Raw genomic sequence first — 22368 nt, 5'->3', positions numbered from 1 at the left:
ATTATGTTAATTTCTCTAATGCAGATTGGTATGTAATTGGTAACAATATGTACACAGCATAATCTTTTCTTAGGCTGACAGTGACGAAATGGAGATAAGCGTACAAAGACGTCTGGTGAAAGAGGACATTTATAGGCTCCATTAGCATTTATGTTTTGGTTTCTACAAAATGCTACTATTTATAGCATTGTATGAAGTTAAAGGAATGGTTCACAAAAAAAAAATTATATTGTCATTTACTAATTCCTTGACTAATATGGAATGCAATTTTTTTTAACACAATGGTTTTTTTACATTTAAAATGCATTTCTCTTCCATGAAATTATAATAAATGGGGTCTAAGCACCATAGAAGTCCACATAATATCTTTCCATATACTGAAGCAAACAGAACTAATTTAATTGTTATTTAATAATAGAACCTTTGCATTATGCAGGTTTTTAAAGTGGAAAAGGGGTTTTCAGATCACTAAAATGTTTTTAAGACACAGAAAAAAAAAGCAGACTCTTTTGAAAGGTTGTTTTACCTCACAGACACATATATGTAGGAAGGACACTTTATTGTCTACATTTTAAGAGAGAAAAAACATATTATCTTTTTTTATTATTAATAATTATATTTTAATAGATTGCATTGGTGCCTTCTCACTTTTTCAGCAGCACTGGTTCTGAAAATATTTTTTTTCCCATGTAGATTTTATAAAAATACAAATTAATCAACTACGAAGTGAATCACAAAAATGTAAAACTGATGTGAAGCCAAAAAAATATTACAATACGACAAAAATCAAAACATTCAAGACTGTGTACTTATTAGCTTAGGTGAAGAAAAGTACTGCAATCCCATTAAGCAAAATATGAATATATTTATACAAAATTATAGGACGACCGACTTGATTATGTAATTTGCGATGCTTTATGGCAGTGGGAGTTCCCTCCAGTTTTATCTTGGGCACAATTTGCTCGCCAGGACTCTATGATTAGTGGAATTTTCTGTATTATGGGTAATGAAGTTTTTCATGAATTTTTCACATTATTATTTTAAAAATAAGTTGAAATAATGCAAACAGATTTCTGTAACAAAAGCACATGCCATCGAGCAATAACCACAAAACAGGTTTGTCTTTAAAGGTTTATAAGTTATTGTTAAAATCAATTTCTTCTATGTAGAAAATGAATAAAGATTTTAAGACTGTTGTGCTATTATATTGTTCCTGAAAATTATTTATATAGAATTATTTTCTTATGATTATATATGTATACATTTCAAAGGAAATGTAATATACTATGGTTAAGATCTGAAGGGTGATTACTGGATCTACAAAGATGAATGTCATATTACTCAACTTCACTTTATGTAAAGGCGAGCATATGAGTGTTAATAATAAACAGTGCAAACACACGAAGTACAGAGTTTGTCACAAACCTAACTTTCTGTTCCAGTTTAAGAAAAAGCCCGTGAACAACTGGTACAACCATCAACCCTGGCGAGCACTAATAAGCTCAAGTCTTATTTCTAAGAATAAAAGCCGGTACTCATCCACAAATTTTGCGCCGCTGTAGCATTAGATTTCACACAGTCAGCGAATCTGTGATCATTTTCTCAAAGTATGTGTCCCAATTTCTGTTCACCACAAAGGCAGATACAGAGACGTGATGCGTGTCAGTTCAAGAGCTCATCTCAGTGTTTTTCCCGCCCTATTCTTCCCATTACAGTTCAGGTGGAGGGCTGTAACGATACAGTCAGTGCATGATACATTCGGTGACACTTCCATGCTGACCTCCTCCCACTCATTCCATACAAACTGGTGTTTTTGAAATCTGAGCAAAGTTGCACATTTGTCTGATACAGACAACCTGTGCAACTCTGCATAATTGAGGCTGATAAATATGTGATTTCAACTAAGAATATTCATCAACTATGAGCACTTCTGAAATGCACCTGGCAAGAGAACAAATTTGCATTTTCATTCTTTATCGGAATAAAATGTGAATGCATGTCATTAGGCAGGAGAGATGCAATTACAGGGCGAAAGGAGAAAGTCCTCCCACACACATTTTACCTTCCAGTGAGGCATGCCAGAATTAATAATTGCTAAAAGCCTGCGACAGGTGACATGTAGTTCTGCTCTTTTCAATGCAAACTAGATTTCAGTAATTCATTCCATTTAGCGCTGCAATTTCGTCATGCCAAAGTAAAAGTTGTCACACGAAAAATAGTCCATCTTGTGTTAGCTTCTGAGCGATACGTTACAACAACTGTGGATGGCCAGCATTAAGATATTATGATATTTACCATAAAATGTTTTTACACTTAGTCCACAAGACAAAAAATACAAATGAAAAAAAAAAAATTATAATAAAAATAGCTGAAATTATCTAAAACTGTGAGTGGTTACCTGGATGATCTACAACTGTTTTTTGTTTTGCAATGGCTGTTTACATAAAAGAGGGTTCAAATATGTAAAAGATGCTAGAAAGCTGAAGATTCTGCTGAATATGGAGGATTTTTCTGAAGAAAAGAGCTCAGTTTAACTGTACAGAACAAACAAGGGACTCATGAACAACCATCACAAAACAAAAAACAGTTGAGGATCATTCAGTGAACCACACAGTATTAAGAACCAAGGGTTCACAAACTTTTGAATGGGGCTATTTCAATAATTTCAGCCAATTTCTTTTTTTTTTTCTCGTGGACTAAATGTTAAAATGTTATGTAAAATATCTTACCCAGGGCAGTACTAAATAAAAAATAACATGCATTTTCTATGATCTCTCTTATTTTGTTAAATTTACTGACATTTTCACAGATTGTGCAAGGGGTTCACAAACTTTCAAGTGACACCGTATATGCTCACGCTGAGCTAGAGTGAACTGCAGAGTGAACTCTGAAAAGGAATGTCAAAGATTTTCAATTGCAGTGCAAAGGCAGAACAGCATTCAGCATCCAGTTCAAAATTCACACACTGCAGCATAATGTCAGCAAATGCATCAATGTTAAATGTAAAAAGAAATCAACCACCACAAAATCATAAGAGCATAAGAGATATATTTTTCATTTAAGAAGGAGAGAAAACATTACGACATAAAGCAACAACATGACTGACATTGCTCCGACAGTGGCTGGATTAGAAGGTGGATATGTTCCTGTGCCGTACACTTCTAAGGCAAAGGCTGTGATTGGATTTTTATTATTATTATTATTTCTTCTGATGCAAATATGGAATATTTACTCCGTTGAAAACACAAAGTGTGCGCACTGTTGAGCCTGGAGGAAGGTGATGGGCTCCAGCAGGGATGAAGGTCCTAAGTTTGTTTCTCACACTCCCTCTAAAAAGTTACAACATTTTCCTCTTCTCAAACTCCTGCAGAGAACAGGGAAGAATAAACAGGGGTCAAACAAACATGTACAGCAGGGGCTGCCTTCACTTCGTCCATAGCAGGGGTCTGTTTACAGTTGGTTTGTGTAAGTCAACAAAGTTTACTGCCAAAATTTGTTAACATTTACTATATTGATAAAGAGTATACTATGCTGAAAGTGCTGAAATACAATACAAAAAATAATTAAGTCTAAGGTAATGGAGTGAAACATAACAAAAAAAGCTAAATTTGAAAAGCACAGTCAATTGATATTTTTAAATCTTATCTTTTTTGTCTTTTTATTAATAATTCATGTGCTGTTTAAAATGTATTTTCATTTATTGATTGTACTTTTTTGTTTTTAATTATTAAGGTTGTTTTAATAAGTAAATCACATTGAGAAGCTTCTTTTAAAGGCACTTTATAAATTAAAGACTAATTTTATTATTAAAACAACAAGAAAAGTGAAAAGAAATGGATTTGAAAGGTAGTTCACATTAAAAATGAAAATGCAGTCATTTTCTTAGCCTCATTTTGTTTGAAAATGGTGAGGATGAGGATCAGACACACAACAGGAAAAAAGACAACTTCTGTAAGTGATTAATAACTTATAAATGATGATAGAATTTTCATTGTGGGTTAATTATTCCTTGAAATACAAAATATGATTATCGTTAAGAGTAAAAAGTATTTGGTGTTGCTTATATTTTGTGTTACCCACTGTCCGTCAGGGTAAGACACACCTTTTCCTTTGAACCAGAATGATTTTTATTTTTCATCAAGCTTGGAAAACCATTCTTTGGAAATGTGGTTTGTACAGTATTTGTCTCAGATGTTTTGATATCTTAGGAGAAAATGCAGCTCTGTTCTGACCTTGTCTGTTGCACAAAATCTTTCAGTTTGTGTGTGTGTGTGTGTGTGTCTGCCATTTTTTCAATGGTAAGACTGCTCAAAATTGTTTGTTTCAGATTGGTGTCACTAATAGTCTTTATACAGGTATTTAAGTATACATATTTGATTAATTTAAATGTGGACGTTCCGACAGCAAGAAAATGCTCTGCATTAAACAAAAGATGGCTCTGTGACTCTCAGGATCTGAGGCTGCATTAAGGTTAATTGCAAAGAAAAATCTGTGGGTAAAAATAAAGCTGTGAGAAATGCACTGTATGATACAAAGACAAATGTAGATTGTTCCAGTCAGGAATAGCTATTTACATAGTTAATTTACAAAGGCTTACAACTACAGGGTGATGCATTGTGCTTTTGAAAATGTATTTTCCTCAACTAAGGGTGAAGAAATGGCGCATTTCGCAGAGAATTCCCTTATGCAAATATCATGTTTCAAAAAATGAAGATGCACTGTAAAAATACTTGAAGCTCTACTGCCATCTAATGGTCAAGCAATGCCCTCTCCGCTGCTGACTGAAGTAATCTGGATTGCAGGAAACTGCAGGTAACAAGAAATTATTTGCTGTGGTTACATCATTAGTAAGATGAAAGGGGAAAAAGAACGAGAGTGTGATTAGTAATTAGACTGGGTGTTTTACTAAATATCACAATATATTTGTGATATAAAATTAAGCATCATTGGGAATATTGATTGATCTGTGTGTAGCATTCTGTCATTACTGTTTCTAATTGCGGAATGTTTCTAAATGTTTCTGATTTGCTGTTAAATATTAAAAAGGTTGAAAACATTTGTGCTGCTTTACATTTCGTGAAAAAGTGTGATCTTCAAGGTTTCAGGATTAGTTTTTCCCCCAAGCAAAAAAAAATATGCTTTGAAATAAAAATCTTTCAAATGTCTTTACTGTCACTTTTGAGCAATTTAAATGTGTCCTTGCTGAATAAAATCATTAATATCTTTAAGGAAAAACGATCTATCGGTTGTTCTATCTAAAAGTTTCAGCACAAATATATATTTAAGAAAATAGACAATAGAATGGAAAAAGCTTCTAAATGTTTTTGGCTACATCATCCAAGGAATACTGGGAGATAACGGGTTAATATTCAGGTTGGGACTGGGGCAGGTACACCACGCCTCCGTATGTGTGAGTGTTAACATGGAGGAAAAGTGGGGAAGCACACAATCAACTCTGAGGCGTGTGTATGTGCCGTCATTATTAAATCGACCAATGAGATAAACACAGATGTATGAACACAATGGGCTGCAAAATTAACAACCAGCCAGAGTGTTTTTCATCATTACTTCCAATGATTACAAATTAGATTCCAGTGGTGTGGTGGAAGAGGAGAGAAAATGGTATTGATGGAGAGGAAGGAGCGTTTGCTAGCGCTGATAATGAAAGGCTAAAATGATGAATGAGTGTAATACACGCTTTCACTTTTTATACATCTTGTTAAAACTCCTGGCTGTGATACATTGAGATAAAGAGGCAGAGCTGCTAACTCACCAATATAAATGGAGCTTTGTTCATTTCCTTTTTTTGCGGTGTAGCTTTCTATTGAATATCTTATGGTAAAAACTGCTGTGATTGTCTAAGGGGGCCCTTTATATTAGTCACTGGTTTGGCCCACAGAAAACTGAATTTTTCAGAGCCGTTAAAGCCACCTAAACCAATAAATGTACTTAAAAAAAAAGAGTTATCAGCAAACTGACATCATGGTGAGACTTTAAACTAAATTTTAAATAAAAGAGAAGACAAATTTATTTTATTTTTTTTACTAAAAATAATTTCTTTAATGCCTGCTCTAAGCATGTTTGAGTTTGCAGAATGAAAAGCATTGAGCATTTAGTGAGGTAAAAAACAAGGTGCCATCTCTGTGGTTACAACTCACACTGAGAAAAAACGGTCTCACCTTGTACATGGTGCTGCCCAGCTGAGCCGGAGACATGCTGATGACGACTCCAGCTGACTGCAGGGCGGCGATCTTCTCTTTGGCACCCCCTTTGCCTCCGGCAATGATGGCTCCTGCGTGCCCCATCCTCCTTCCAGGAGGGGCCGTCAAGCCAGCAATGAATGATACCACAGGTTTAGCATTGGCACCCTAAAGAGTAAAAAAGGACTTTGAAATACATACACACTTTTTTGTCTTGAACAAAATTAATACTTACACTCAGCAAGGATGCATTGACAATGTGACAAGTGACAATGATAGTAAAGTGACAGTAATGTTACAAAATGCTTCTATTTCGATTGTTTGTGAACTCTACATTCAAATTATCTTGTAAAAAGATGTTGCACGTGCATATTAAGCAGCACAACTATTTTCTATGGAGACCCTAAAGGGACACGGTGATGGCAGAAAAAAAAAAAAGAATAAAAAAACTAATATTTCAGTTCTTTTGCTTTTACAACTTTTTCAGTTCCCCAGAGAAATCTTTACATTTGTTCACAAAACGTATGGATTCCTGAGATACTGTGCGTTCACTCACAAAACCATGCGTTCCCCTGAAATACTTCTTTCAAAACCATTTTAAAAAATATATCTTTTCAACCCCAAACTTCTGTACGGTATGTGTTGTTACTGTACAGTGTGTTTATAACGTTAAAATCTTTAGTGAAAAATAAGCATAGTCACAGTGGTGCTAAGGCCTACAAGAATAATATTTGTATTTCCTCAAACTGCAGCTCACAGACTTTTAAATAAGAGGTAAAGATACGGTAAGTTCAGGGGCTTTTAGATGGTGCATACTATTCAAAATTGGCATTAAGAGGTAGGCAGGCATTTAATAGCTTGTGTGAGAATAAGCAGATGGGCAGACAGTGGCTCGAGTATGTCATTTAATACAATCTCACTTTCATGGAAGGCAATTTGTCATGTCCAAGCCAATTAACTGTCATTGATCGTCTCATGCTCATGTCCGTTTTTCCCCTCATTTCCACTATATTCTGTCTTCATGAATGACATCCTAATTCCAGAGCGGGATGTGGGTTGTCATAATCGCAAATGCAGCCGCTAACAGATGCTGAGGCTGAAGCTACTGTGCGTACCTTAGAACTCAAATGAGGCTGAAACAAAAAGTCAAGGGTTGGCTTGTTATCATGAGCCAGCCCCATCATTTGGGGGATTAAAACTTTCTCCATTGACAGTCACTCAAAAAAAAATAGCATTCAGATTTTTTTCCCCCGAACAAATTTTTAACATTTTACGAATATCTTATTATAGTAGATATTTTTAAGTTGCATACCTTTGGGGGTTCCTGCATCAACCTGCTACTGCCATCAAGATCAATAGAAATGCTAAAATATAGTTTTCTCCGGTATTATAGACCTCCTCGGGCGCAAATGGAGCCAGCACTAATTCAGATGTGCTCATTAGCATCTCACAGGAGAGTAGGTTTGTAAACTTCACTGAAATTTTTTGATTTCACTAAAAACTTTAAATGGGAATGCCAGCTTTAGGTGGAGGAGATGAAATGAATGTGACTGCCAGTCAAAGACAGTCCGACTTAATACTTGATAGACTTTAACTACCCGCTAACATTATAACGCTCCACAGGAGCCGTCTTTGGTTCAAAACTCAAACTGTTCAAGCTAGCGCAGGCGACTGCAGACTAAAGCCTAATCTGAGAAGATTACGATAATGAACAGAGGTAATTATATTTTGCTCATGCACAAATCCTTGAAACGGTGTTGGAGTGAAACTCCATCCATTCATTTACTGCTCCCTTTTTTGCTGAATGACACTCTCCAGTCAACCCTATTTTTAGCTCATTTAGCAATTACATGAGTCAAAAAAAGGTAACAGTTAACCCAAAAATTCAAATGCTGATGTGAAATTATGTGTGAAAATTCTTCTAAATGGATTCCAGAGTAAAACATAACAGCACAAAATTGTCGTTTTTGAGTAAACTATTCCTTTAAAATTGTATAAATGTAATTTATTTTGGCAGTACAAACAGCAGAAAAATAGTTGACAGGTTTGCAACAAACGTTTGCGGAAAACACAATCTATTGGGTTTCCATGTTAACAGTTGGAAAGCTTCCTCTTGAAAGTTGATAACTTGGTCGCACCATTATTTGCACAATGCCACTACAGCTAGCATCAGATATGGATCCAACAGGCTGTATAAATGTGCTGTGAAGTTATGGGATTGGACCATGAGCCCTTTTTCACTACTATTATTCCAAAAAGAAAAACAGACATTTCTTCCTAAAATGGTTCATACAGCAACATAAAACATGACTTTTTCTAGAGCTAATAGTTTACAAGCTCCTGTATGGATCGCCACTTCCATTACCGCCTGGAACCTGATGTATCATCCCTGCCCGTATTTCTTAATGAGACCGGCATGCATTTAACAGTCTGATCAATACAGGTCTTGTTAACAGCGGAAAAGACGGAAAATGTCATAACTGCCAAATATTTCTCCCAAGGCTCAATCTACAAAATGTACCATGACCATGTATTGATCTCCATTATTCATAGCCAAGGCCATCTTTGGTGCATTCATTTAAAAAACTACCTTGTTGAGGAAATGAGAAAAGTTCACCTGAAAGAAGCGATTTCACACAATTTGCAACTAATCTTTAAGGAATGGTTTACACCAAATCAATTCTCCAATTTAACTAAGAGGCGGGAAAAGAAGTAAGTTTCACAGTCCTAATGTGTGCTCAAAATGCTACACACTCCCTTATCTCCACACAACAGTGCTTAACAGCTTATGCAACTGTAAACTTTGAAAATTGCAGGTTTCGCTATTTTGGTTCAGTTCAAATGTGGCCACAATAAAAAATGAGCTCCTTAGTATCGTCTGATTCACAGAATGGAGGAGAGTTTCTTTGTACCTCCAAGCACTCACTTCAAAATGAGTCACTTGTTCATGCTCTTAACATATTCGGAACGATTTGCTTGATTTTCTGTGGTTACTGTGCCTCACCACTATCACGCTCTCAGACTGAATCAGTCCTCTTGAGAAAATGGACATTCATGCATCACTTTGCCACAATCAGAACTGCTGAAACTATTCCATTAGTACTCATTGTGCCAATGCTTGTTTTTTTTATATCACAGACAGAAAATTCTCCCAATACAAGACACTAGTTAATGCATCAGCTCTCCATGACTCTCAGACTGGAGGAATAAATATACCATGCTTAATGATGACACAAACCGAGGTGCTGTTAGAATGTGGAGGAGGTCTTTGAGATGTTTGGACCAGCCAGGCTGGATTTCAGCTCTATAGACTTTAATTCACAGCCAAAACAGATCAAACAGCAGCTGGAGGCTGTTTTCTCATTCAGAGAAACAATGTGAGCTCCAGGGGTGAGTACCACCTGCTAGCAAGGAAAGGGGATCCTGTGGTTAGGGATCCTGATTGTTGGATAAAAATGCTGATATCCAGATGAAGAAAAATAATGTGTATTTACCAAGGGCTAAGAAGAAAAACGCAATTCATGATTGAATAACAGTGATTCTTTGAGTGGGGGTGTGTGTAGATGATCCTAAAAAAACAGTTCACCAAAAATAAATGATAAAAACCTGCAGAAAATATGCATATGACTTGCATATGCATATGTAAGTCTATGCATATTGAAAGCCTTTAGAAAATTAAATGCGTGTAATCAAGAGACAGAGATATCAAATCTCATTTACATGTGTTTAAATATGGCACATTTGATGTCATTAATGCCAAACTTCATCAGTTCTCATTTTCATAAAAGATCATAACATACTAAATTTGAACATACTTATTTGAAAATACATATTTTAACTGCAGTACTGTGGAGATGTTTGTCAGTGAATAATGAGTTAAATTTCCCTGGTTCTCACACAAAATTGTTCTGAGACTTTAAAAGACTTTTATGATAAATTTATTGTGTTTATCATTTTGGAGCATGACAGAACATACAAGTTAACTCAAGTCAGCTTTATTGTCAATTTTTCCACATGTACAGTACATACATAGAGAGAATTGAAACTGTGTTACTCTAACAGTCGTGTGTCAGCAGAGCGAAGAGGAGGGGGCTCAGCACACATCCTTGGGGGACCCCAGTTTTCAGTGTGATGGTGCTGGAAGTGTTACTGCCGACCCGTACTGCCTGAGGTCTTCCAGTCAGAAAGTCCAACAGCCAGCTGCACAGCGAAGTATTGAGCCCCAGCTGGACAAGTTTGTGAATGAGCTATTGAGGGATGATTGTGTTGAATGAACTGAAGTCTATGAACAGCATTCTGACATATGAGTCTTTTTCTCTAGATGTGTGAGTGGTCAGTGGATGGCAGTTGTGATCGCATCATCGGTCAAGCGGTTGGGCCGATATGCAAACTGAAAGGGGTCCAGGGAGGTGGGGAGGGCAGACTTCATATGGTGCATGACTCACTTCATGAGAATAGGAGTAAATGCAACTGGACGGTAGTCATTGAAGCAGGATGGAGACTGCTTGTTCGGGACTGGAATGTTGATGGTAGCTTTGAAGCATGTGGGGACATCAACCTGACTTATTGAGATGCTGAAAATGTTTGAACACATCAGTGAGTTCTCTCAGTACATAGCCAGGAATGTTGTCAGGACACGGAGCTTTGTGTGCATTGATCCTGCTGAGGGATCTCCTCACGCTGTCTCCTCACGCTGGGACAGCGTCATCACCTAGTCGTTGGGAGGAGCTGGAGTCTTCTGTGCAGTTTGGTCAAAACAGACTTGAAGAGCCTCTGATGACCCTTCCGGCCACTCTTGTATTTGTTTGTGAACAGGTTTGGCGACTTTAACAAGCGGTCTGTATGCAGGCATTAGCATGACAGTGATGTGGTCTAAGGCACCATAGTGAGGGAGGGGGAGGGCTTTTAAGTCTGCATGGTTGAAATCCCCAGCTAAGATAAGAAAAGCATCAGGGTGGGCTGTCACCGTTATGCTGGTACAGTTCATTTAGTGCTTAATTTCTGTTGCTGTTGTTGGAGCTGGGAGGGATGTACCCAGTATGGCTCTGTATTCCCTCGGTAGATAGAACAGTCGGCAAACAATTATCATAAACTCCACCGGGGTGAGCATTGATCGCAACCGCATCCGCCACCACGCATCACTGATTTGCCTCCTTCGACGAGAACTCTGTCAGCTTGAAAGCATGTCAGCTGATCGAGCTGAATAGCGCAGTCCAGAAAAACTGTTGCTGTTTCCATGAACACAAAAAACACAACAGTCTCAGTCCCCTGAGTTGAGCGTAGTAGTCGGATATAATTCAGTTTATTGTCCAAAGAGCGTATGTTAGCCAGTACGATTGTGGGGATAGCTGGCTTGTGTGGGTTAGCCGTTAGCCTAGCCCGGATACCGCCACGGTTAACCCTCTTCTGCTTGCTCTCACACTGCTTGTGTCGCCTCTGCTGCGGGCAAGTTGCAGTAGTGGGGGTCGGTGATGGTGTAAGCCTCCGGAGCAGACAGAGATCCCACAGCTCTTCTGCGTGCACAGAGTTTATCTCTTAAAATGTGGTTCTGCTGACATCGAGCAGACACTCACAACTGTATGCACGCTTAAAGAAAGGTAGATGTGATGATGACGTACAAAAATACTGTGACTCACAGAACAAAAAACACGAAAACACTGCTCTGACAGGAGAGAGAAGCTGCTGCGTGTGGACGCACCGCCATCAACATTTATTGAAAAGATATGGAACTTCACAGAAAATAGCATTGTGACCATCATGGCTAACATCACCCTTTATGAATGACTGAAGAAAGAAAATTATGCGTGTTTAAATGTTCATGTATACTATGGTTGTACTGTGCACCGATACTTCAAAAGTATCGCGATTCTCGGTAATTAAAAACGTCACGATTCCTAAATATATTACTATCGATACTTCAAAGAATGACTGCATTCCAGATTTGTAGGAGACGTATTTCATGTTGGTGTGTGCAACGCACGCTTCCAGTGCCTCCCTATTGACATCTGTGTTTTTTCTCCTCAAGCACGCAGCAAGATAAGATAACTGAGATAATGTTGCTACATTTATTATTTTTACCTTAAATGTCATTGCTTGAATTTATTTTTTATATTTCATATTTTGTTCAAATGTTTAATATATCTGCTGTTCATATTGTCACGGGAGGAGCAAACGACAGAGACAGTTGGTGTGGCGCAAGGCCTTGGAGAAGCTTTTATTAACAGAAAATAAAACAAGAGGGAATAAGTGTCCAAAGGGAGAGAGTGTCCAAAACAAACAGGGGATCTGGTGTCCTCGTCGTGCTGTGGGGTTCGTTTGGGTCGGGCAGTGTTCTGGAAGGAAGGGTCCAGGTAAGAGGCATCCTTCTCGCTGGCCGAGGTGTTTGTAGGGGATTGACGGCCTGGCATCCTGGCCCGACGGCCGTATAAACGGGTACGGTTCTCGTCCGGACCGGGGGTCTAGTGGCTCACGTCTCTGGTTGCCGCGGGAGTCCCTCAACGCACCCTTCCAGGACCCATGAGGACACCAGTGTGCATGCACGGGAAAGAGACGGTCTCCCGAGGAGAGGCGTGTTGGGCTTTTTTTTAAGAGCGGCGGTGATGAGGCTCCATTTCCATCAGTTGTGCCCCTTCACACGCCGCCAGCCCTGGCTCATCCAGCGCCCCTCCTCTCGGGAGCCTGGTGAAGGGCAGCGATAGGACGGGGTGCAGATGATAATTAGGGGGAGGCAGCTGACTCGTCACAATACGTTCATTTATTATTATGTTATATGATTAGAGTGTTGTCCCGGTTTTAAAATATAAAGCACAGCAATGATATTTGAGAATGTATTTTCCCTTTTCAGAAAAAGTATAGAAAAAGTATCGAAATCGCAATTCTTGACTTGGTATCGGTATCGAAATAATAATTTTGGTATCATGACAAACTCTACTGTATGCAGCTAAAAACAATATATAATAATTTTGCTGTATTAAAAAATGTGGAGGAAGCACATAGACAAATCAGTTTGTGTTGTCTTAGGTGGGTGAGGTAGTTAAAAGGTTAAGTTTTACATTTAAAAGCATTTTTCTTTTTAGATGTAAACATATGAGAAGCAGCTTACAGAGTTGTGCTGTTTCAGGTACTCTGCCGCATTCTCTTCTGCATCTCCTCCAATCTCTCCAATCAAAATGATGCCCTCAGTTTTTGGGTCCTGCAGGAACACCTCCAGGCAGTCAATGAAGTTAGTGCCATTAAAAGGGTCTCCACCAATACCTGAAAGAAAATAAACATTGTTCAAAGATCTTTCTGTACTTAACACTCTGTAGACTAATAATAATTGGATTACTGATGTAATGTATGTATGTTTCACATACCAACACACAGTGACTGGCCCAGACCCACTTGTGTCGTCTGATGTACGGCTTCATACGTAAGAGTGCCTGATCTAGATACAATGCCTGAAATTAAAAAAAGATGGCCAACAAGTTAAATTTATACACTTGAGTACTTAATTGCCAATTGTTTAAACATTTGATTAATTAACAAGTTTATAATGTAATTAAAAATCTCATTTTAATCAGACATTCATAAATTTAATACATTGACACAAACACAAGTCTCTACCTTTCTTCCATTGATTATATGTTCTGCAGATCATAATTTCCTGTCTGGACCATTTTATAGAAAGCAAAAATCTAAATTCCTAGCACTTTTCCTGCCATTTCTGTTCCTTTAACCCCAGTGCAATCAGGGGGCAACCAGGCAGTATTTATGCATTAAAAATTAAAATTAATATATATACATATTTTTTTTTTTTTACTTTGCTAATGTCAAATGTAACTCAATGAGAAAAGTATTGGAGGGGGCCAACCAAGCCTGAACCCTTTCCAGACAGACATTTCATGAAATCACAACTTTAATTACAGAAACAAGCACAGAGTTCAAGTCTGAGTACCGTATTTTTCGGACTATAAGTCGCACCTGAGTATAAGTCGCATCAGTCCAAAAATAGGTCATGATGAGGAAAAAAACATAAGTCGCACTGGACTATAAGTCGCATTTATTTAGAACCAAGAGAAAACATTACCGTCTACAGCCGCGAGAGGGCTCTATATGCTGCTCAGTGTAGGATACAGGAGCACTGAGCAGCATAGAGCGCCCTCTGGCGGCTGTAGACGGTAATGTTTTCTCTTGGTTCATTTCTCTTGGTTCAAATTAATTTTGATAAATAAGTCGCACCTGACTAGAAGTCACAGGACCAGCCAAACTATGAAAAAAAGTGCGACTTATAGTCCGGAAAAAAAGGTAGTATTCTTCAGAACTCTTCAAAAACCTGTGCCATCTGTCTAGTGAAATGACTTGAAACGGATGACTGATGATAAGCGATCTGAACTCCTCTCTTTTTAGCAGTCTGAACACTGTGCTACGGTCTACATCTGAGTCCATGTTCAAGCAGAGACATCTCATCATCCCTGACATGGTGAGAAACTCTAACAAATCCAATGTATTAAAAAGTGTCCATCTCAAACCGAGACCCTCTAGCTCTGGCTTTGATGCTTCTTGCATGAAAGAGAAGATATGAGGTACGCTAGGATTTCAAGGATCTCTTAAAGTTATATTCGATCAGCATGTTATGCTCTGTACTGTTAAAATCTTCTGGAAGGATGACTGAGTTTTCTTTGTCATAACAATGAAAGGTGTCGTTCTGTGGAGCTCCTACCAATTCTTCCTTTCTTGTGGATGTGCCCAGGCATGATCCCAATTTTACACTCGCCAGGCTGCAAATAATAAAAAAATAAAAAAATAAAATAAACATTTCAGTTCAGTTTAAATTATACATTTTACTACAGTCAATTAAAGTTACAAGCAGAAAGGGTTTAGAGTCGACATGAATTCATAACTGATAAAATTTAAAACACATTCCGGCTTTTTACAATCTATACAATTCCTACAAAATTTCTTGTGTAATTCTTGTGTTAGAATTACAACCACATTTTTGCTAACTTCATCAATATCCTTCTCTTCAAAACATCCCCTAGTTGGGTTTGCACAAACAAAGCTGTGTCGGTACAAACGCATAAGTGCAGCACTTACGTTGATGACACCGGGACAGTTGGGGCCGACGAGGCGGGTCTTGTTCTGGCGGAGCAGCTTGTGTTTGACCCGCACCATGTCCTGCTGAGGGATTCCCTCTGTGATACAGACGGCCAGTGGTATCTCTGCATCAATGGCTTCGATGATGGCGGCTGCTGCGAAAGGAGGCGGCACATAGATCACGGTGGCATCAGCCCCTGTGCCATCCTTTGCCTAAAAACAATTAAAGAATCATGCATAGGAACCAAAATACAAATTAGCTCAAAGTCCAATTTGGGGTATTTCAGTTGGGCTTTATGTGAAAGTGTTTAAACTGATAAAGACAACACAGCCAGCCTCTGGCCTTTAACACTTCTGGTACTGTTGGTGTCACTTGCTCTAAATAACTCCCCTAATAGTCTCAGAGAATCAGAGCAGCTGTCCTAAGAGTAACTGTGGCTCGCAGGATCCTGTCAGCAGTCACACAGGTCATTACCTCCTTCACAGAGTTGAAGACTGGCAGACCCAGGTGTGTTTTGCCCCCCTTGCCTGGAGACACTCCTCCTACTAACTGAGAGCCATAGTCCAGAGACTGCTGACTGTGAAACGTGCCCTAGAGACAGAAAGAGGAAACAGAGATCTTTCAATCAAGGACAGAGAATAATTTGACAATGTTAAGCAATGACAGCTTCCATTTACATTAAAGGGGACATATAACAAAGAACCAAATCTTACTTTTGAGTGAAAGAGCTTGGTGTACTATGAAAACATACTGTAACTGAAACGGAAAACTTCCTAGCCAGTCATTCCTGAACACCAAAGGAATGTGTGAAAGTTCACTAAACCTTGAACCACTGCTGGTTATGTGAAGCATCTGCTATTCTAAAATTCTTAGTGTTAGAAGGAATGGCTGAAGTTTACTTTTAACAAGGTCCCAGTTTATTATTATTATTATTATTATTATTTCAAATTGAGCTTAACCATTAATGCAGCACCTTTTTATTGTTTTGTGAACCTGCCACAACTGATGTAATGCAGAAAGAAGTTGTTAATAAAGTAGGGCTGGACAATATGGCCAAAATTTATATCACAATATATTTCTTAATTTCGGTCGATACAATATAATTCCGATATCGATATGAACACTATTAAAAAAGCTCCATTAAAACCCCCAAGAACGCCCACAACAGATGTCTTCGCATACAAACATATTGAAAATGTATTTGCCAAGTCTATGTCACCTCATTTAAAACCATATAATATTTTAGAAAAAAACAAAAAAAAACGAATAAGTTCATGTTAAATTAAATGCAGCTTTTTTTTTGTATTAAGCCTTCATACAAATAATTGTATACCGTAAATGTGAAATCATTGTCAAATAATCATAATCAAATATTTTTTTACTTTTTAAAATAACTGTTTTATATTTGGAAATATTTTTAAAATGTCATTTATTCCTGTGATTTCAAAGCTATATTTTTAGCATCACTACTCCAGTCACATGATCCTTCAGAAATCATTCTTATATTCTGATTTGCTGCTCAAATTTATTATTACGTTGAAAACAGCGGAGTAGAATTTTTCAGGTTTCTTTGATGAATAGAAAGTTCAGAAGAACTTATAAATGTCTTTATCATCACTTTTGTTCAATCCAATTTTAAGCATCCTTGCAAAAAACATTTTTTTTTAGAATTTCTTTCCAAAAAGAAAAAAAAGAAAGGAATAATCAAAGCTTTTGAATGGAATAGTGTATAATGTTACAAAAGCTTTTTTATTTCAGATAAATGCTGATCTTTGGATCTTTATAATTATCAAAGAATCCTGAAAAAAAATTATAATCACCAAATCAGCATATTAGAATGATTTCTGGATCATGTGACACTGAAGACTGGAGTAATGATGCTGAAAATTCAGTTGTGATCTCAGGAATAAACTACATTTTAAAATAAAGCAGTTATTTTAAATAGTAGAAATATTTCAAAACTGTTTTTACTGTACGTTGGATCAAATAAATGCAGGTTTGGTGAGCAGAACAATTGTTTAAAAGAAAAACCTTATACAAAAAAAAAAACATTAAAAAACCTACTGTTCAAAAACTTTTGACTGGTAGTGTAAGCTGATCATTCTTATAGGTTGAAAAAAAAAAGTATAAAGAGTATGAAAAGTGCTCAGTTGTTGCTGCAGAGAGAGAGAAAAAAACATTGCTGGAAATGGACTTGAATGCAATTTCATTATGTGATGCACTTTAAAATCAATGAAAATGAAAATTACTATTTTTCTATGATTGGGGATATGAACAGTGAGTGGAAATTGTACATTATGAACTTTAACCTTCATTTCCCACTACATCCATGTTAATTATTACATATTTTGAAACATCGCAAAGTCCAAAGGCAAGGGTCACCAGTACCACGTCAATATCTAACCTGTAATGTTACAAATATAATTAGAACAAATTAGAAATCTGGCATGTTTCCGATCTATCTATGGCATCTATTTCCCCTCAGACTGTCCTCTTGCCAACTTTTCTACCATCATTTGTTCTCATGCTTTCATTAACACTGAAGTTCTGTGCTAACTTTGCCGTTTTTCTTGCATGCTGCCTCCGTTAACTGTGTGGCGATTAATTTGAGGTATGGTTTGCTTATGTAGCCGAACAGCAAAGTTAATACGCCACAATGACACTCTAGTCATTCCTCATCCCCTTTTAATTATAATGAGTGTTCATTAAAACTTAATATAATAACCCTTTATTACAGTAAAGGGTCGTTTGAAAGAGGGTGAAGGAGAGCATGAAAAATGCAATGAGAGACAGGACATAAATCACAGGGGTAAGAAAAGCTAGGGTACTGGATACTGGAGCCAGCAATGCTAGCATAAAGGGCCTAGGGGCAGACATCAAGAACTATCTAGATACAATCCTCATCTAATAAAATAAACCAAGAAAAGATTGTACAACATCTAAAACTCAACTCATCTATAACAGTATGCTTTAAGGTAGTCATATCAAATTGTATAGGTCATGTCATATAAATGGTATTATTTCCTAATTTCATATATATATTAGGGCTGCAACTAACGATTATTTTGATAATCGATTAATCTGTCGATTATTTTTTCGATTAATCGGTTTATGTACTTATATTTTAGTTTTTTCCATTTTTTCCCCAAGTAAAATATTAATAAATGGTCTTTATCCTTCAGCATAGATTTTTAAGAGATTTTAACCATTTTGCACTGTTATATCCTAATCAAAAATATACCTGGAGTTGTTTTATTGTGTTAGTAATCCTTTGTCGAACTCTTCTGCAATCAGGACACTGACCCATACTCTAGCAAATTTCACAAGGAGATTTCAAATAATGTTTTCACCATGGTAGTCCTTAGAGCTCCTAAAGTAGTTTAACATCCCGAACGAAGCTTATTAAGGAATCTTTCAGAACATATTTTCACTAAGAATAAGGATAAAACAGAATAAAATTGCAGTGCATTGTATTTTATTATTTACTGGGAAACAGCTTTATAGCTTTTGCTGTGAAATTGTAAACAATCCTTCGAATAAAGTGCCAGTGGCATGAAACCTGAATGGAACTCACAATTTAAAGTAAAATCCATCAGAAGGTTGTCCAGAAAAAAAAAATTGGACAGTCACACACAAAAAACCTGCTGTGTGAAAAAGAGCAGTGAATACTTAGAAAAAAAGTGCATTTCAAATATCTTTAAACATTTACCTCTCTCATTCAGTCATAATTAGGCTGCACGACTGAATTTTGAACTGGTAAACTACAAACTGATCACAGAACATGTTTGTAAAGCTTTAAATGTTAACTGTTAAAAGGCAATGTTATCAGCTTTTACGACTAAACATTTGCAAACAACATTGTACTGGAGAATCTGCACAAATAAAAGTCTTAGGGGCCGTTCACATATCGTGCCTAAAAACGCGTGGAAAACGCTAGGCGCGCCGCTTTCTCCTCCTTTCCTCCTTTCCCTGAGGCGTCTGCCTTTGATAAGCAACAATGACGTGCCCCCCCCCGAAGACGCGGAAATTTCAGCAAAGGATAAATGGATTTGCAGCTCAAAAAAATCGCTTGCAGTAGCTCTGCTACTAAATTTATTTCAAAACGGAAATCCATATACAACTATGATCAGCTGTTCCTTTCATCTTGACTGAGCTTTTAACGTTGTTACGGGAAAGGATGAAGCTGATTGGTTAGTTCTTGTCACATGACCCGCGATGCGCTTGCAGCATTCAGAAAAGTTGAGATGTTTTTAACTCGATGCGGTGCGGTGTTGGAAATAACGAACTTGAGCGCGCAAAAGACGCGATATGTGAACGTCCCCTTAAACAGTTCAGTAGTGCAGAGTTTACAGGTTACTCTTCTTTTTTGAAGGCTCAAAGTAAAGTACTCCCGGTCTCCCACATCCCGCTAAATGCTGCAGAGACGCTGTTCGGGAAGCACGTGACATAAAACGAGGCCAGCTATTGGCTATTCGCTACTTCTCCTGCTGTACTGGCTGAGTAAAACCTCCGGTGGCTCATTACTGCCACACTTTGGTCACCGCAGATTTGAAATATGCACGAAATGAGCCGCTTACGGCAAATAAAAGTTATTTAGCAACGAATCGATGACTAAATTAGTTGACAACTATTTTAATAATCGATTTTTATCGATTAAATCGATTCGTTGTTTCAGCTCTATATATATATATATATATATGGAAAAATAGTTAAAAAAAACAATATTTTATATATATATATATATATATAAAACATCATATTTATCTACATTGCATGGCTCACTGTTTGCAAAACTGGATTTATCCACTTTTAAATATTTTTGGTTAAATAAAATGTTGACTGTGTCAACAGAATCTGTGGCATGATGTAAATGATCCCTCAAAAAAAATAAAAAATAAAAAATAAAGAGCATCACGGTGACAGATTTGAAAGCTGAGACTCAAGACTGTTAAATCTTGACAATACATAAGCTAAAAACCATCATAGACAACCCTTAGTTCATCACAATTAAAAACGAGAAAGCAATATTGCTAATCCAGCACTACCATTCACACAGCTGACATGTTTACCTGTCATGTGTCATTTAACCATGTTATGTGTAAGAAACAGACACTGACACACTCAAAACACACCATCGGAGAAGCCAAAATTTCGGACAATGATTTTTGCCTTTCAAAATGTTGAAACAGAAAATTCATTTCTGGCTGATTATATTATTATATTTTTGGCTGCCAAAATTTCAGCGCATCACTACTTGTAACCCATTATGGTCTGTTATGGTGAGCAGCTGATCAAGTTTAAATACAGTGAGATTAACTGTTGTTGCATGCCACCTTTAGCGAGACTGCATCCAATTAGTAACCAAATGAAAAAGAGGTAAATCCAGACTTTTTAATATGGGCTGAAATGCAGGGCACTGTGGTGAACGCAGACTGTGGCTACACACCTGTTTTCCTGTGAAGCCCTGACAGATGACTTTAGTGTTCTTGTTGATGTAAAGGTTCTTCCTGTTGCCAGTGTAACAGTGTCTCACTCCAGCCTGCTGCACTGCCAATACAAACACAACAGCAGTGGAATAAGAACCAACAATCAGAAAATATATCTAAAAGTTCATTGATGATTTAAGATGATTTTATTATTATTATTATTCTTAATGAAGGCTGCATGACCAAATGTTTCTATAAATCTTGGATTTTATATCCCTCGTCATTATATTTGTGTCCAACTGCCTGCAGTTTATTTATTAATCGGTCATGCTAAATCCAAATGTTTGACCTGTAGGGTAAGAACAAAATTAAGTCAAGGTAACTAAAAACAAATCTGCAGGCTTTGAAGTCAGCTTGGCAGCTATATTAGTAAACTTGGTCTAGGCCTAAGAAGTTTTTTTCACATTACTCTACATGTTCCCAACAGGGTCTTATGTCCAGAGGTTATGACCTCAAATATTTTGGATATAAGACAGGGGTCAACCACACAACATCGGCTGAAAAGCACCAAGCTGCACTATAAAGTCCGATATGTTTATAAGTGATCAGCGAAGACTTAGCTCCTGAATGATGCAATAGAAGAGAAAGCAGAGAATATGACTTCAAAGAAACAGCCTATTGACCACATTTAGATTAGGTGGTCCATGCACATTTCTCTAGGTTAAAGTTCACTTTAAACAACTCAGACAATCAGTTGCTTATCTACTGTACTCAATAGCAAAGCTATTTTGTGTGAACACCTAAAGATGTTAAATAAATGCAATGTAATAAATGTTATTTCATTAAGTATATGGCTGTTTCTAAAAAGGTATGGTATGCAGTGTATCTGCATACTATAGAGAGAGAGAAGTTAGTCAACTTCTGTGAGTGAAAATTCCCTTATTGACAGACACTTCAATTGTGCAAGACTGGAAAAGTTAACAGAGAACCAAATGTTTAAAATATTGCAATACTCACAGAGATTACAGTAATAACAATAAAAAAACTTTAACATTATAGCAAACACACAGCTTGTTATTAATACCTCACAACATGCGAATTATAAAGAACACTGTCGGGATAAGAGTAAATATTTATCATAACTGTAGCAAAGACATAGACTCTGTAATTTCCAACAAATGAATAAGCACTTAAGTTAAGTTATATCAAAAGATACTGCTGTCAGTCTGCAACCTTTCAAGTTCATGAACACTGATCTTTTAAATGATTTATAGTAAGTGAACCTGGCGATGAGTTTGAAATTAAGCATATTTACCAGTAAAGGTCACGTTTCAGAAGTTCACTGTTAAATATGTTACACTTGTACTGATAACACCACCACAGCAGCATTAGCATTAGCTAACTGTGTGTGTTTAATGAAAATAATAAGAGATAAATGTCTCTCTCGAGTACAGAAACTGATGGAGTAATGTTAAAACAAAGACAGCGATGTGTTTCAAATGTAACCACAGTCGCGTCAGTTTTACTTACAGAGCAACCGAGCAAACAACCTGCAATGAGACATCTTCGGTCATTCACCAATGACACCCGAGCATAGACAGCACCGGAGACACATGGACCCAAACGTCAGCGCACATAGTAGTACTGCTAGATGCCTGAAGATAAA

At 37.2% G+C, this 22368-nt stretch overlaps 1 protein-coding gene across 1 annotated transcript; it reads right to left on the bottom strand.

The window, feature by feature from the left end:
- Positions 1 to 3033: 3033 nt before the first annotated feature.
- On the bottom strand, positions 3034 to 22357 carry LOC132142616 (succinate--CoA ligase [ADP/GDP-forming] subunit alpha, mitochondrial). The gene is made up of 9 exons (XM_059552614.1): positions 22233 to 22357; positions 20723 to 20823; positions 15751 to 15867; positions 15276 to 15488; positions 14902 to 14959; positions 13556 to 13639; positions 13303 to 13454; positions 6180 to 6368; positions 3034 to 3364 (listed from the first exon to the last, which is right to left on the bottom strand). The coding sequence occupies exons 1-9, from the start codon at positions 22264 to 22266 to the stop codon at positions 3338 to 3340; spliced, it is 975 nt and encodes a 324-aa protein (XP_059408597.1). The 5' UTR covers positions 22267 to 22357; the 3' UTR covers positions 3034 to 3337.
- Between the last annotated feature and the right edge of the window lie 11 nt (positions 22358 to 22368).

Source organism: Carassius carassius, chromosome 6 (assembly GCF_963082965.1).
Source record: "Carassius carassius chromosome 6, fCarCar2.1, whole genome shotgun sequence".
NCBI classification, from domain to species: domain Eukaryota; kingdom Metazoa; phylum Chordata; class Actinopteri; order Cypriniformes; family Cyprinidae; genus Carassius; species Carassius carassius.
This window is presented reverse-complemented; position numbering and strand designations above follow the sequence as displayed.

Excerpts from the sequence above, each read along its gene's own strand:
- LOC132142616 (XM_059552614.1), bottom strand. The coding sequence starts at position 22,266 with ATGTCTCATTGCAGGTTGTTTGCTCGGTTGCTCT. Across the intron at positions 20,824-22,232 it reads GTTGTTTGCTCGGTTGCTCT|TGCAGCAGGCTGGAGTGAGA; the intron begins GTAAGTAAAACT and ends TTGTATTGGCAG. Across the intron at positions 3,365-6,179 it reads TGGGCAGCACCATGTACAAG|GAGTTTGAGAAGAGGAAAAT; the intron begins GTGAGACCGTTT and ends TGTTCTCTGCAG.